The 17,328-nt window shown below is 33.6% G+C and overlaps 1 protein-coding gene across 1 annotated transcript in view; it reads right to left on the bottom strand.

Moving 5' to 3' along the window:
• Window positions 1-17,328, bottom strand: part of TRDN (triadin) — a 496,354-nt gene that overhangs the window by 33,432 nt on the left and 445,594 nt on the right. Inside the window, 1 exon segment of the mRNA XM_047103003.1 lies at window positions 1,423-1,461. Within this exon segment, the coding sequence (XP_046958959.1) occupies window positions 1,423-1,461 (39 nt within the window).

Below are 17,328 nucleotides of genomic sequence, written 5' to 3'. Positions count from 1 at the left end.
AATGCTGATTTCTCTTTCCTTTTAGGGAGTTAAAAATAAATATAACATCAAAATAGATATAAATATTTAATGTAAACTAATAATACGAAATTTATAGTGCATATTACTTTTCCCATTACAAACCAACAGTAAAATAAAGCATCAAATACAGTGTTATGCTCACAGGAAGGAGTGACGTCATGCACCTTTTATTTGATCAGCAATCTTTCACTGACACCAGTAAAAGAGCTAACAACAGTAGAGCAATTTTTATAAGTAGTTTTCCCTTTTCTGCAGATATATCTAAAGCTCAGTTATAAGTTTCGATGTTAATAATGTATCATATCTCTATTATGCATTTTTCTCACTGTGTAAAATTGGTCATTTTTTTCCCACTTATCTTCTAGAGAATGCAGACTTTCAGATTTCATAAAGTCAATCAAAGAGGCTATGTTTATGCACTAAAAAAACAATGAATTACTTTTGCTATGTTAACAGTACTTTGAAAAGAAGTGATAATACTTCAAGTTAATATTTAACATATACATAGAAGGGGGAAACAAGAATTAGTTACATATAGGTTAAACTTTGTCAAAATGAGTATGTACAAATACTTTAAGACCAATGATATGTATGTCTGTGTGTACATAGTACTTTCACTGTATGGAGAGATATAGATATAAACTTCTTTTGCGTATGCAGATATAGACATATAAGTAAGTATCTTTACATAGATATGAAATATTTGGAATAGGGTTAGCTCTAGAAAGATTGTAATTACTAATTGGAATTTTTGGTTTTCTTTTTCTGCACTGTATTTAATGATGTTCCTTCTAACTTTTAACATCTCTCTTAAGAGTGTCCAGCTCTTGTCTTCCTCCCTCACAGAACCTGTTTTCAGCAATTCTATTTGCAAAGTATTCCAATTTTCAAATGAATGGTCAAGAAGGCAATGGACTCCCATTCCAAAGAATATTTGCATATTTAATCAATGGGAAAGAAAATGGCTGAATCTATTAGGCTGACACATATAAAACTACTGTTTTGAGGTAAAAATGGTTGAATATATGTGATTTCATAAGTTTCAATGAATATATGAATCAGTTTCAGGCATTTGATCTGGTTGAAGCCTCCGAAACATAAATTGTCCCCTTGGCACTTTGTAAACAGTGCTCAATTGCCCACTAGATGAATAAGGAGAAGCATATGCTAACAGTTCTAGCGCTTTGGTGACCTTATCCAGAAAACACAGAATCTATTTTAACTTAAGAATATCTTCAAGTTTATTGCTTATTACACTTAATATATATGGGATGGGTGCATCAATATTTTTTCAATGTTTTGAGCATTTCAAGGCCTTACGCATCCCTGATTACAACACTAGTTTTGTTCATAACAAAACAGAACATCTATTTATATGTAAATCTTAGAAAGTGCACTTACCTGCTTTGGGTATCTTTTCCTCTTTTTTAATTTCAGGTTCTGGGGTAAAACATACACACACACACACACAAAAACACACAGGTGGATAAAATAAGCATTTGAAAAAACCCATACAAATCAATTTTAATAGATTTTTATCAATTTTAATTATAGTTACACACTTTTATCAATATGCAATGAAACATGTGTTCTTAGTAAGTGATAAAGTGACTTAAACAAAAGGACTTGATTTTGAAATCTAGTTTGCTAAGTTTTATATAGAACATACTAAGTAATTTGTCTTTACTAACAGCCCATTTCTTAGGATTCATAAGTCCTCTAAGTAATATAAATAAAAAATTAATAATAATTACTAGGAAAAAGTGTTGTAATTTTTCCTAATTTAACCAATTCAAACCATTATTAATTTTGACTACATACGCTCAATTCATGGAGCGCCACCTGGTGGTTAACTTAATAATTTCAAACAGGTATAATTCCTGTTTTTATTAGTATTTATTATTAATTTTATAAAGTAAATTAAATTGGTTTATAGTGCATTAATATAAAACTTTATTAGAATGAAGTACTTTAATTTCTTATTGTCTTAGGAAATGTCTTTTGTCTAGAAACTGCATTCCAACTTAATATCATTATAGGATAAACACATAGTTTTAGAAAGTATCCAAATAATGTTCATGATACATTGCCAATCAAGGTAATGGTTGACTATATTTTTAATGTTTTCCAGTTCTTCCTCTTGTTTAAACAATTTTGCTTAGGCTGTATACTTCTTTCCTGGCAAAAAGTCTTGTTTTGATTAATGGAAGGGCCCTGCTACATTATGATTTTTCCTTCCTTCAAACAGCAGAAAAACTGACCTCATCGTTGGGATACGTTTTGAGAACAGACTGTGTTATCTGAGATAGTGCTCTCTGGCTTTATTTGAGTGGTAGCCTAATAGAGTCTCATTTTCTGGAGTTACAAAACAAACAAACAAACAAACAAAACCCACAAAAAACAAAACAAAACAAAAACACCTCATTTGTTTAACAGCAGAATTTTATATAGTAGAGAATTACATAACCATTCACACCCTACTTCCTATAATACTTGACTGCATATCCTGTAAAAGGTGATATCACTGCTCTTATCGCACTTCAACACTCCCTACCACATATTCCTCTCTTTTTATTTCACACATTCACTAAACTGGGTAGGGCACATGCTATTCTGTTGCTTTCCATGTGCTCTAATGTTATATAACAATTTTTATACAATTTTAATTTAATTTTTATTTATTGTCTATGTCCCCATCTTAGATTTTAATTTCCACAAGAGCAGTAACTATGTCTTGTGCACTATTAAAATATCAACATTTATTTACATATCTGACATGTGGCATATGATCAATAAATACTGTGGAATGAGTGGATAAATGAACAAAACGGTGACTACAGAAGGACCGAATACTCCCTCTTGTGTATCTAAAGTCCTAGAAGAAATTCATTTATCTCACGCTTCCAGAGCTAGAAATAAAATTTCAGTGTCCCAGGATGGGTTTCGTAAACATGTTACTCATCAGGTAGAGCAATCTATTTGAAAGGGCCTTACTTCTTACTACACATGGCTCTCTCCCCAATTACATTGTTATTGTAATCTTGACATGGGATTATCTTAGTCTTAATGTGTGTCGAGAGATCTTCTGAGAAACATAAAAGTTGTTGAGAATATTTTTATCAGTACGTTATGATTTTTATGAGTGCAATACAACCAGAATCAACTTCTATCTTGTACATAGAATTTTACACTCTCTCTTATGAACATGCACTATCCAACATGCGTGTGCCCATGGACCCTCACACTATATAGAAATACTGACTTTTGGTATTGCGTAAAAACACTTACAGCATGACCTCACAAGTTATGAGTTCATGGGAAGTGTAAAAAGGAGGATTTGAATCATACAATATGGCTTTAAGACAAGTTCACTTGCTCAAGTTTTGTGACCTTGGGCATTACTTAAAACCTTAAATCTCAAATTTGTCATTCCTAAAATGGAGAAAATAATGTTGTAAAATTAATGAGAATTATAAGTGATGTATGGAAAGCACTTTATTATTTTAAATTGTAGTCATAAACTTAAATTGCACAGTGATTTTCATTTTTTTCTTACAGAATTGGGCCTTTACCCTTGAAGATGCAAAGCAGGAGTTGATATGTGAGATTATTGTTAAAGGATTTTCTAAGGTGAGCATCTCCTTTATTAGGCTACTTGCTAATTCAGAGCTCAGTGCCTTCATTTTGAAAATGGCATTACTACTGAAGGTTAAGACTTTAATTTTTGAGTCACAAATGGATGCCTGTTCCTAGTCACATAAAAATGACAAATGTATATATATGTATATCTATGTATATGTATATATCTATATATATGTACATCTATCTATCTATCTATCTATAATAAGGAATATATGTATTTATATTTAAGTTTAGTCCAAGGGCTTCATTGAGAAACTTCAAGAAACTAAGGACAACGGTTAATGCTGGAGATTGGGACCTGGAGGCCAGAATGGGAATTGCTATTTTCATCCAATTTTTACGGTTTGAAATTTTTTTTTACCACTGGTTATTATCATATAATAATAAAATATCTGATTTGCATAAACATTTGTCACTTGAGCCCTTCATTTTGGGCTCCACATGCAAGCGTTGCAGAAGCATGGAATCAAGAAATCCCCACGCTGAGTTGTTGAGACAGACAGCCTGTCATTTCATATGCAGCACTGACTTTTCCAGGCTGTTGATTTCATTTATGAAATGTAAATTGCTGATGGGCCTGGGGAAGGGAGCTTCATTAACGATTTTTCAATGTCATCAACACTATGTTCTCAAGTAAAGCGGGCCGACCAAACTCCATCATGCTTGTGCTTGAGTCAGAGAAGGGCAGCCATGGAGACCAACTCTGTTTAGGAGTCTCTGTTTTGTTTTCATGAAATTAAAAGAAATCTATACAGTATATAAATTCCAAGAATCGACATTATTTTAAGAATGCCTCTATTTTAGATATTTTGTAAGGAGAAGGTGACTATCACTGATTTTTCTTTTTTCACTTTATTTTGTTATCATTTTCACATTTGCTTTTTAGTACATAGTGGCCTGATATGTATAATAAATAATAACCATAGTCAGATTTGTCAACCAATGATATTTTCCTCATGGCACTCACTAAATAAGTGTATTATATGCATTATTTATATTGTATTTATGTAATATGAAATATTTGTGTTTATTTGATCTCTAACCCAGTAGAGTATAAACGTCATGAGTCCTGAGATGAGTTATTATTTCCTCTGCTGAATCATAGCACATAGATCAATGTTTTGTGCAGAATAAGGATCAAAATATTTGTTGCAAAAATGAAGAAATTATCTTATATAATCCTCACATGCCTCTTCTACGAGATACATACTACTATTACACCCACTTTACAGATAACAATACTAAGGCTCCATAATTTGTCTAAGTTCATTTTCCCTAATAAGTGACAAAACTGGTCTTTGAATACTGTTTTTTATGACCACCTTCAAAGCCTTAAGCACTTATAATGAAAACAGCTATAATTACTGTTGCTACAGAAAGAATAAAAGCTTTTAAACATTTCATACATAAAAACATTACAGTAAGCCACATTCCATATCTTACAGGTAGGTTGCTATTTACCTAGTGTATTTTATGTAGACAAAAACAATTATTAACAGTTTTTATTATTTAGTTGACATAAACAATTTAGACACTAAAGTTTCTATTTTTTTCAACCACTCATTGAATCATGTTGTATAAATTAGCTTCCTAAATTAGGCTGGTCAAACTAAATAAATAGATTGAGCATTGATAAAAAATTGATAGCTGTCTGATATACTCCTGTGGTTGTATTCCATATTTAATGGCATGGGAAGGTTTTACATTCAAAAGCAGGTCACCAAGTCCATTTTTGTAAAATATACAGAAGAACTTCAGCAGTCAGTTGTTTGTGAATTTTGGTCTGAGGGAGTCTGGAAACCTGGTGGCTAAGGACACAACTCATACTGCCAGTGGTGTGTCCCAGATCCACCCCAGGTGTCTATGTGACCTGAGCAAGTCACTTTCAGTGCTTCAATGTTCACATTAATAAAAAAGGATGCTGTAGGGGCACCTAGTGGCTCAGTCATTTGAGCATCTGACTTCGGCTCAGGTCGTGATCTCATGGTTCATGATTTTGAGCCCACATTGGGCTTGAGGCCGTCAGCACAGAGCCCTCTTGGGATCCTCTGTCCCCCCCTACACCCCCTTTCTCTGTCTCTCCCCTACTCGTCTGCTCTCTCTCTGCCTCTCAAAAAAAACATTTAAAAAAAGGATGCTGTAAAAATTAAACTGAACACTACATGTGAGGCATTTAGAACAGAATCAGATACAATGCAAGTAGCGCACATCATTCTCTTGATACTTTAAACTTTGTTTCTTATATTTTTCTACCATACTGCTAAATAAAATATATTTTAAATATATATTTTTAAATAAGACAATTAAAATTTTGTGTATTTAATAAAAGTTAGTGTTCATAAATTTCTTCTAAACCCATGTTTTTTATATCATTTGAGTAATCATTTGCAATTTCTAATGAAAATCTGCCACTAGTGTGCACACATACACATTTACAGGACTGTACTATGGCTCTCATTATATTACTTAAAACCAGGGCACCTGGGTGACTCTGTCAGTTAAACATTTGACTCTTGATTTTGGCTCAGGTCATGATCTCATGGTTTGTGGGATGAAGCCCCGTGTTGGCTTCTGCCGTGTCTCCCTCTTTCTCTGCCCCTCCTCTGTTCATGCTTTCTTTCTCTCAAAAATAAATAAACAAACATAAAAAAATAAATTATATGCAAAACACACACACACACACTTTCACATTTTGTTGTTTCCTTGATGCTTTATGGGAGGGGACAGAGAACTACTGTCATTCCAAGTAACTTGGCTTCAAAATTTGGGATTAGGGAAAATTCAGACTGAACTCATGTTTTTTCATGTCCCGAGAGGACTTGTTTTGCACACATTTCATCTGTTTTGATAGGTAGCATTTGATTTCATCTGCTGTGGACACATTACTTTGTAGCCCAGGTAAATACAATTGTGAGAAAGAAAAAATCTGACTACCTTTAGGTTTGACTTGGAACTTCTTCAGTTTACAGACTTCCAAAAGAAGAAACTGTCCCAAGTTTAGGTGATGTCACGTAGAGAACCAACACCTGGCATCATCTCCTTCATGACTTTTCATCTTATCTGTGCCTACATTACTTCAATATTCTATGGACTATTTAATATTTTCCTTCTTCTTTTTTAACCATGTCCATATGGTTTTGAAATATTACACATCCTCTATGCTTCTATTTTTTCTGCTTGAGTTTCTAAACTTGTATCATATTTGTTTATAAAGTGAGGAATCCTCCATTCATAATAAAGGGGCAAGGTGATGGTATTCTCAAGTAATTAGGCAACCTCATAAAAGTAAGGACTTGCAGAGATCATTTTGTACTGCAGTTGGAGAAAAACAGACACACAAACCGACTAAACAAAAAAATCCCTTGGTTTGAAATTTATTTACTTTTTATTAATCAATGATTTAATATGAGGCCTCTGAAATTCTAAATTTTAATTTTTTCACCTTATTAAATGGAAAATTATATTAGCTGATGTATTTGTGGCTAAGATTAGATTAAATAATTGAATAAACATTTTACGAGCACTCATATACTAATATCTAAATAGCAGATACCCATAGATTGGATAAAAAACTTTGATATCCCTTGTCTAAGGCAGCACTGGAGGCCACTTTATATTTCCTCTTTTTTAAATATTGTAAGATTTTCTTGGACAGACTTTTGTCTTGCTCATCTTTGGAAACACAGCATCTAAAATATCCCCAGACTATACCAACATTCAAAATTTGTTATTGATACAAAACAAAGAAAAATGTGGTTTAAAGATGTCAGGAAAATCAAATCTATAAACTTTGCTTTTAGGTGGCTCAGGCCAAAATATGAAATGGAATCTCTCTTCCATTAACCTAAGCCTTACTAAAAGCCCATTAGAACTGACTCACCCACATTCAACACTGATACACATTATCTTCAGATTTTATATTTAATTTGCTCCAATCAGGAATAATTATCCAGAGTAAGTGAATTAGCTAGTTTATAGCCAGTCTAAGCTAGAGTCTCAAGCTAATGAGCAGTGTTCTTTCCATAACATGTATGCACACACACAAACACCCGCCCCCCCCCCAGATGCACACACACACACACACACACACACACACACACACATTCTCTCTGCCTCTGCCTCTGTGTCTGTCTCTTTCTCTTGGGTTCCATGAGTGTCTCATTCCCATTAGGTCAAAAAAAATTTGCTTTATAAGCTTCTGTAGGCATAGTTCTAAAATGGTTCTAGTTTGTAATGCAAGCACTTAATGTGTGACTCAAAGCTTTGTGTCTAGGACCTGATGCTGCAATCCTTCCTTGGCAAGATTCCCAAGGAGTTTGATGCTCACAAGGAAAGTTTGCTGAGTGGACACTAAAGATGCAAAATGAGCCCAAGGGCATTCTCTCTTCGCAGCAAAGAATAAACACATACATTTTTCCTGCCTCATTCTGTCATCATTTCGTTTTTGCGATCCTTGGTCTTTCACATATGCTAAGCCCATGTACCACGCTTCTGATAGTGCCACTCTGCCTTTATCTTCTCTTTCTTTTAGGCCTCCCTATGTGTGCCTCATTATTCTTTCCTTCTTGCAGTTTCCATCGTGAAGAGTACACATTGAAATAAGTAAGAAATAATTGGAAGAGGCTGCACTTATCAGCTGCACAAAGAACAGTCAGTCAGAACAATGTCCTGTAATGTTATTTGAAGATGACAGGATAGTTGGTTGAATATATTTTAGGTAATGAGCCAGTTGACTTTAAACCGTTCAATGGGTTCAGAAAGTTGTGCAACAATCATTTGCTCAGGTAAGGAAGCAGACATTCTTTTGTTTCTCCTTATCAAAGGGAGGGTCCCTCTTTAACTAGATTCTTCCCTGTTTCTCTGGGCACCAACATTCACTTTCTTTAACTTGAAGCAAGAATAATCAATGAAGTTAATAAAAGGTCACATGTTTAAGTATGGATCATCCTATATCTTATTCAAATATGTAAAAATAATGCATGACCTTATATGAAAAATAATACATTTAACATTTTTAAAGTGAACAGGAAAAATAAAAAGACTTATGGTAACATTAAAAAAAATTATCCTCAAGGAGAGAGGCATATTAGAACATTCTCATAAGGTAGCATGAGTGACAACAAAAGTAGATGTGCAAAGGGACAGTGACTCATTTTCTTATGCTACTTTGCCCCTTCTAATGAGACCTTAACTGGAAAGAATACCAAAGAAAGAATCTTGGGGCTTTACATCCATAATTGTTTATATATTTCACATATAGTTGTATTTATCATTGAGCATTAATTTTTTGAAAGGAGAAAATAAAAATTCACAACACTTGGATACATTAATTTGTAAAGCCAATGATTATAATACAGAAAATTCGGCAACCTTTACTGCTTTCTTGCCAACACATAACCCCTTTCCATTCTGTCAACTTGGCATTTTAGCATGATCGGCACAACAGGAAAAAATGTTAGTCTGTAAGTTTCTGCTTAGAGTGACAGAGCTACAATTACTAGCTCAATTTTCACTTAAACAATTCTTCAGAAAGTGAGTCATCATGGATTTGTAAAGGCACCTATCGACACTTTATTTTTTGAATCTGACTGCTCTCAAAAAATTTTTTTAATGTTTATTTATTTTTGAGAGAGAGAGAGACAGAGTGTGAGTGAGGGAGGGGCAGAGAAAGAGGGAGACACAGAATCTGAAGCAGGTTCCAGGCTCCATGCTGTCAGCACAGAGACCAATGCAAGAACCCATGAGCTGAGAGATCATGACCTGAGCTGAAGTTGGCACTTAACGAACTGAGCCACTCAGGCGCCCCCCTGACTGGTCTTCTTTTAATCAACAATTATCTATAACTTTCCTCCATTCCTACCAAATGCAAAAAATTGTTATGGGGAAAAAAACAACCTTGAGACCATGTAAGGATAAGTCTTTTTAATATATTCCAATATTGAAGAACAAAGGAAAATAAGATTATTTTTAGGTGCATTTAAGTCTGATACTAAGTAGCTAATCCAGCATAGAAACCTTAGATAATCCTTTAATCTTTGTGCATCAATTTCTTCACTTGTTAACATGATAGTATAATATTTTCTTCCTAAAATAACTCAAGGCAGAAATAAATCATGTCAATAATTAAATCTGAAACCAGGCATGGGAAAACCTAGAAATAACTACACTAATATTAAAATGCTAATGTTGATTATTAAATCAAGTATTCTAGATCAACTATTAGATTTTAAAAACAATATTACAGCAAATTCTAATATTTCTTAGAAGATGGCAATGTCATAAGCAAAGATGACATTTGTGAATTGCAGTATTATTAGAAAAACTTTAATTCCAGAATGGTGAATCAAAATGTATGTTAGTTGCATTCACTTATTAGAATGATCAGTTGCAAAAGACAAAGTAAATCCCTGTAACGTCAGTTTAGAGAATTAGAACAATAAATAACATTAAAACTGGAACTTTTTGGAAGTTTAATGTCAATCATTGAACATCAGAATATTTTTGGTCCCAGATAATGTAGCAGTATAGCAACGCTGATTATGTTCCAACTGACGCATGTTGAATTAACATATTCTAAAAAGTGCTCTTAGAGACAACTCTCTGAGACCAACTGGTTTTGATTCTTTTCATAAAAGAAGACTGTATAATATCTACTTCTTCAACAGATTGTCAAACTTTTCCTTGCAGGTCTCTAGGTCTCAGTATTTAAATAATGTTTATAGAACCAACATTGGGAACTTCGGGATAAGACTTATAAACTGAAACTGAAAATGCACAAAATACCAACTTTTAGCAAATGAAAAGCAGAACAGATAGATTACTAGTATTGGCCCTCAGGATACCTAGTTGTACTCATGCTAAAAAGAATGTCCTGGGTTCTTCAAGTAGCAGTTTTAAATGTATTCTTTACTAACTTTCCTCAGAACTTTCCTCATCTCACCTTGATTCTTTCCATCACTCATCCATGTGTGACCACACCTTCAAAATCCATACACTGACAAACATATCTCACAAGTGTATCTTCAACCTAAATTCCTTTTCTGCACCTCACACTTAGATAGTCAGCTTCCAGCTCTACATTTCTTTTGGGCGTCCTATAAACAGCTAAAACTCAACAAGCTGTTAGCCACACTTATGATTGATCCTAAGCTTCTCCTTTTCTGGTGTCCCATCTCAGTGGTGTCACCAACCATTTAGCTGTATAAAATAGAAATCTTATTAAATATATTTTTCAAAAATGTCCTCTTCTCTCCATTTCACCTGCAACCGTCCTGGTCAAGGTACCATAATCTCTCACCTTAATACCATCAGTTATACCTTAATTGTCTTCTTGAATCCTATTCTGCTTTTCTCCAACTCACTGCCATAGTGGCCATCACAGAAAGCAACTCTCTCCCCTTCTGTGGTCAAACATGTAAAAAATACTTTTGTGTATATCCATTGCCCTTAGACTAAATACCAAAAACCTTAATATGGCTTATAGCAGGGGTTGGTAAACTTTTCCTGTAAAATGCCAGAGAGTAAATATTTTAGTTTTACAGGCCATTTGATCTCTGGTGTAGATATTCAACTCTGCTATTATGGCATAAACACTGCTACAGACAAAACATAAATGAGTGTGTTTGTGTTCTAATAAAATGCTATTTATAGATACTGAGATTTGAATTTCTTATATGTTTAAGGTGCCCCCAAATTTTATTCTTCCTTTGATTTTTTTCAACCATTTAAAAATATATAAGCATTCTAGATTTGGTCCATGAAATATAGTTTGCCTACTCCTGGCCTTCAAAGTTCTGCTTATGTCTTATCTTTGTTTTGTACTTCTCTTGTTAATGTTTTCTACACAGCTGCAACACTGTCCTTTTTCACAAGAAATTTGAAGGTGCTGAAATATCTCTTCACTCCTTGGCCTCTCCTATTCTCAGTTTTTTCACTGGTTAAAATTCCTACTTATCCTTCACATCTCAGATAGAATTTTGCTTGGTTTAGAAGTATTCCTTGATTCCCCAACCTGAGTCAGATTTTTTTTTTAATGTTTATTTCATTTTTGAGAGAGAGAGAGAGAGATAGAAAGAGAGAGAGATACAGAGACAGAGACAGAGTAGACGAGAAGCAGAGAGAGGGGGAGACACAGAATCTGAAGCAGGCTCCAAGCTCCGAGCTGTCAGCACAGAGCTTGATGTGGGGCTCAAACTCAGGAGCTGTGAGATCATGACCTGAGCTGAAGTGAGACGCTTAACTGACTGAGCCACCCAGGCATCGTTAAGTCAGATTTTTCTATACTTATAATACCATGTTCCTTCTATCAAAGCATTTCTCTCAGTTTTATAGCTGTTCATTTATTTGTGTGATTTACCCCTTTATATTCAACACCTTCTGTTAGACTTCTATGAAAGCTGAAACCCAATTTTTGGCTTGTCATTGTCTTTTCTGTATATAATATGAAAAAATTCAAGATGTATTCTCAAGTGAAAAAATATTACAGAAGAATCTTGGTAGTACTCACAGGAGACTCTCATTTTATCATGGCATTCATATATTTTAAAGAGAAATATTCATAGTCACATATGGCCTGTTGCGGCTAATGATGTAGGCTAGTTCATTCAAAACGTATTCACACACTTCCTTACCTTTCCTTCCTCTAGTCTAGAGGCTGGAAAATGAAACACCTTGTTGCCCTAAAACAAATTCCTTATATGTTAAAATCATTCTAAACAAATTATTTTTGATTACCCAAAAATGGGGAAACACACACACAGATAAAATTCACTTATGTAACTAAAAATTCAAGGGCACCTGGGTGGCTCAGTTGGTTAAGCATCCGACTTCAGCTCACAGCATGATCTTGCAGTTCATGAGTTCGAGCCCCACACTGGGCTCTGTGTTAACAGCTCAGAGCCTGGAGCCTGCTTCGGGTTCTGTGTCTCCCTCCGTCTCTCTCCCTCCCCCTCCTCTCTCTCAAAAATAAATAAACATTAAAAATATTCACAGAATTTGTGGAATATACTGGCAGAATTTCATTAATGAGAAAACTGGCATCTCATAAGACTAGTGCTAGTAACTTACTTAAAATAGCTAAAGGCTACATCTTAAGACATTTTTATGCCATAGAGAGTGTTTACAAATTAAGTTGGCTGTTCTGTCCTTAGTGGCATACCATTATGCACTATACATCATCATTTACAAAAGTTTTTCTTTGACTCTTAAGCTAAATGGCAGGTGTCCTGAAGGGAAGAACTATACATAAAGGCACATTCCATCTTTTTACATTTTACATTGCAATGTATCTCTGTTTAAATATGAAATGTGTATTCTTTGCTTTAAAGTTGCTTTTTCTCTATAGTTTTATACCATTGGCTCTAATTCCTATTTCTTATTTCACTCCTCTCTAGTGGATTTTATTTTATTTTACTCCATTTTATTTTATTTTTATTTCAGCTTTATTACAGTATAATTGACACATAAAATTGGTAGACATGTAAAGTGTACATCATGGCGATTTGATATATGTATACATTGTGAAAGGATTCCCCCCACCTGGATTTTATTTTGTATTTGTATGTCTGCCTCTGAGTTAATTCTGCAATTGGAGACTTGCATCACTTAGGGTTTGCAGTACTGAGCACAGTGCCCATCAAAACCACCTATAAAGCAAACAACCAGTCAGTTTGTCAACCAGAGCAAGGACTCAAGAAATGTTTTTGAGCAATATTTTGAAGAGTCATTAGTTGAGAAAAAACACAAAAGAAAAGTGCAGATGAAAGCAAGTTTTAGGAAGTATTTTCCTTACTTTCTATTCCACTATAAGTGATGAAAAAATTTGTCAGCAAAAATTAAATGTTTGAAGTCTTATGTGAGACTTTGTCCTGGAGTCATTTCTTTAAATTTACTTTTTGTTTCAATATTAATTTGCAACAACTACTGAAGCCTTGCTAACAACAACAAATATGAAACCACCTTTAGGGACTTGCACATATTAAACACCAGTTTAAAAATTGTAATAAAAGTGAGTATCACAAATGCTGACTTGGAAAATGAATCAAGATATTCTTGGTTCCATAGTGATTTCTATGATTCAATAAAAGCTGTGGCAGAATAAAGTCATTTTCAGATTTACTATAAAGATCTTTATTTGTTTTCACCGGTTACTTTGCTATTTGTTGAAAAAATTTTACTTTCATTAATATAAATGATAAAATATGTATTTATTACAGTAAAGCTTTATAAATACTATAATTTAAATAATATAACCTTATTTATTATTTTAAATATATTATTCTATACAATCCACATATTCAAGTTTGTTTAATATGATCTATAAATTTCTTCAAGAAAAGACTCATTAGAGACATGACAGCAAAGTCGTGAGTTTGGCAAAAATTTAGAATTAAGTAGCTGACCACTTGATTTTTGTCTATGATTTGATGTTTAAACAATTTTAATTATCGTAAAAGCTTTTACTTTTTCATATCAAATTAAATGATTGAAATTTCTCTTCAATGTCACATGAAGCTACCTTACAAATTTAATGAGGCAGAGGTAACTTATAACTGTATTTTGGGGGCTCCTGGGTGGCTCAGTCGGTTGAGCGTCCGACTTCGGTTCAGGTCATGATCTCACAGCTCGTGAGTTCAAGCCCCGCAGCGAGCTCTATGCTGACAGCTCGGAGCCTGGAGCCTGCTTCGGATTCTGTGTCTCCCTCTCTCTCTGCCCCTAACCCACTCGCATTCTGTCTCTCTCAAAAATAAAAATAAACATTAAAAAATTTTTTAAAATTAAAAAAAACTGTATTTTGCCATGCGAACATGAAATTGAAGATTATTACTCCCTACGGTAAAAAATAAGTATACAAAAAAGAAAATTGGTGCTTTCCGCTATTTTTATGATTTCATGTTAAATCATGTAATGTTAAATGGCAGTTGAAGTGAAAGAAATGGATGGATGGACAAGCTAAAACTTTCTGACTTTGCCTGATATAAGCCAAGATTGTACTTACTGTTTATTTTGTTTTGTTGAGATCAAATATATACAACCAATCAGGTGGACACAAAATCAGAATCTCTACAGAAAGGATTAATGGGAAGTGGAAATCCTTAAACGCAGATGTCTTCAGACCATGTATTTCATCTGGAGTAGTTTTTCCTAAAGGGCTAATCCAGATCTAACACAACTGCTATGTACCAGTTCTCCCACTGGGCTGTGCTTGAACAAAATAACATTCTTCCAAAAATAGATTCAGAAAGGAACTCGCATTTCATGGTGGTCATTCTTTGTAACTACAAAGCTTCTGTAACGGAAGCATCAAGGCACCCCTTCAAGGACCTACCTTACTATTAAAAGAAAAGAAAAGAAAAGAAAAGAAAAGAGTCTTCTGTGCAATGAAGAATATTTGGAATCAAATAAGATATTCTGAAATAAGGACAATCACTTTGAACTTCATGAAGAAAGCTTAAAAGGAGATAATGAAAGGGCTGGAGAAAAGTCAGAAAATTAAAAACGCAGAAGGGAGAATGAGCAAATAGAAAAAAAAATATGTTTTACATGTTCACATATTCCACAGCACTTTAGTACATATTTTCTACTAAAATAACCAAGACAAAATCATTTTGCTCAGAAGTCACCTTTTATCTTGTTAAGTTATACTTTTCAAATAGGAATGATATTTTGTCAACTACACACCATACAAGGCCATGAGGATCAAAATCATTTGAAATAAAGAGTAAAGAGCAACGGTGATATGAGTTATTATAGTCACTATTAACAGTATAACTCATATTGTAAAAGCTGAATTCTTTATTCATATTCATTTGAGGGTTTCTTTTTTTTTTTTAATTTTTTTTTCAACGTTTATTTATTTTTGGGACAGAGACAGAGCATGAACGGGCGAGGGGCAGAGAGAGAGGGAGACACAGAATTGGAAACAGGCTCCAGGCTCCGAGCCATCAGCCCAGAGCCCGACGCGGGGCTCGAACTCACGGACCGCGAGATCGTGACCTGGCTGAAGTCGGACGCTTAACCGACTGCGCCACCCAGGCGCCCCTTTTTGAGGGTTTCTTTAAGGCAAAATTCCTGTATGCTGATTTTGTACAGTTTTTCTCTTAAGTATATACAATTTGATTTTGTCCCAAATTGAATTCCTTACATTCATTTCTGTTGAACCTGGCTTCCAGTATGCTGAAGTAATTTGGAATTGTATTACTATCTTCTACAAGTCCATGATGCTGAATTCTGACTATAAAAACCTTCCAGGATTACTCAAAATTATTTTATATGAATCATCCTAATACTAAAATGGGGTTTATATAAATATGCTATTTTTTAAAATTGCATATATTTGAGATAGATTCCAGCTATTCTCTCTCTCTCATTTATTTGACTTTTACTATCATGGAAATTAATTATATTAGTCATTCCTGATGAAAAATTACCAATATTACCCACACATTTCAGTGATTATAAATTTATTTTTTGGTTGTTTGCTCAATTAGCAATTTTTAAAATGAATAAACGTAGACAAATTTGACATTTCAGGTATGTTTGTTCTATTTTTATTAATCTGTAGGTTTAAAAATTATAATGTGCTTATTCATCCTTTGTTAATTATATGCATTGTAATACATTTTCAGTATGAAGCTTATTTTTTCTGTTTGGATTTGTTCTCTTTTTGTCTTAAATCCTACTCTAACCATACACACACAATGGAATACTGAGTCATAAAAAAGATTGAAATCTTGCCATTTGCAACAACATATATGGGCCAAGAAGTTATGCTAAGTAAAACAAGTCAGACAGAGAAAGAAAAATACCATATAATTTCACTTATATGTGGAATTTTTTTAAAAAGAAAACAAACAAACAAACAAACAAGACAGAAATAGTTTCATAGATACAGGAAACAAATTTCCTGATTACCAGAGGTGGGGAAAGGTTGGGAGCAGGGCAAAATAGGTGAAAAGGATTAAGAGGTACAAACTTCTAGTTATAAAATAAATAAATCATGGGAATGTGGTGTAAAGCACAGGGGATATAGTCGATAATTTTGTAATAACTTTGCATTGTGACAAAAAGTAACTAGATTTCTCAGGGATCATTTCATAATGTATCAAAGTATTGAATCACTAGGATGTACACCTGAAACTAACTAGGTATTGTGTGTCAATTATATTTTGATAAAATAAAATAAAATAAAATAAAATAAAATAAAGTTCTGGTGATTGCATTTAGTTGAATTTTTATGCACCCCCTCCCTTGTCTATACATACTCATCATTAAAAATTAGGGAGAAAATAGTACAATAACATAAAAATTGATGAAATAAGGGCAGAATGTTAAAAAAATCTATCTTTTCCAAAATGCTTTCTTTTCCACCACCATTATCTATGACCGTGAACTGGCTAGTGTTAGAATGACCATATGGCATGGGATGATGAAAAAGGATTCTGGAATGATAGGAAAAGAAAAAGGAAACTCTTAAGTAGGTATGTCCAGTGATCAAAGACTGAAATTCACATCAAGTGATTTTGGTGGAAATCTGAATTATTTTGTGTGTGGATATATATATGTATATATGAATATATATATATATTCATTCCACATGTATTTATTCCAGGGAAAAAATTTTGAACTGAACAGCCTTAATAAAAATGTGGAAATTTGAAATATGCC

This window comes from Lynx rufus, unplaced genomic scaffold, assembly GCF_022079265.1.
Source record: "Lynx rufus isolate CCGP_SWC_20201006 ecotype Redwood Valley unplaced genomic scaffold, mLynRuf1.p SCAF_6, whole genome shotgun sequence".
In the NCBI taxonomy this organism is placed as follows: Eukaryota; Metazoa; Chordata; class Mammalia; order Carnivora; family Felidae; genus Lynx; species Lynx rufus.
The sequence above is the reverse complement of the archived record's forward strand: the minus strand, read 5'-3'. Positions and strand labels throughout refer to the sequence as shown.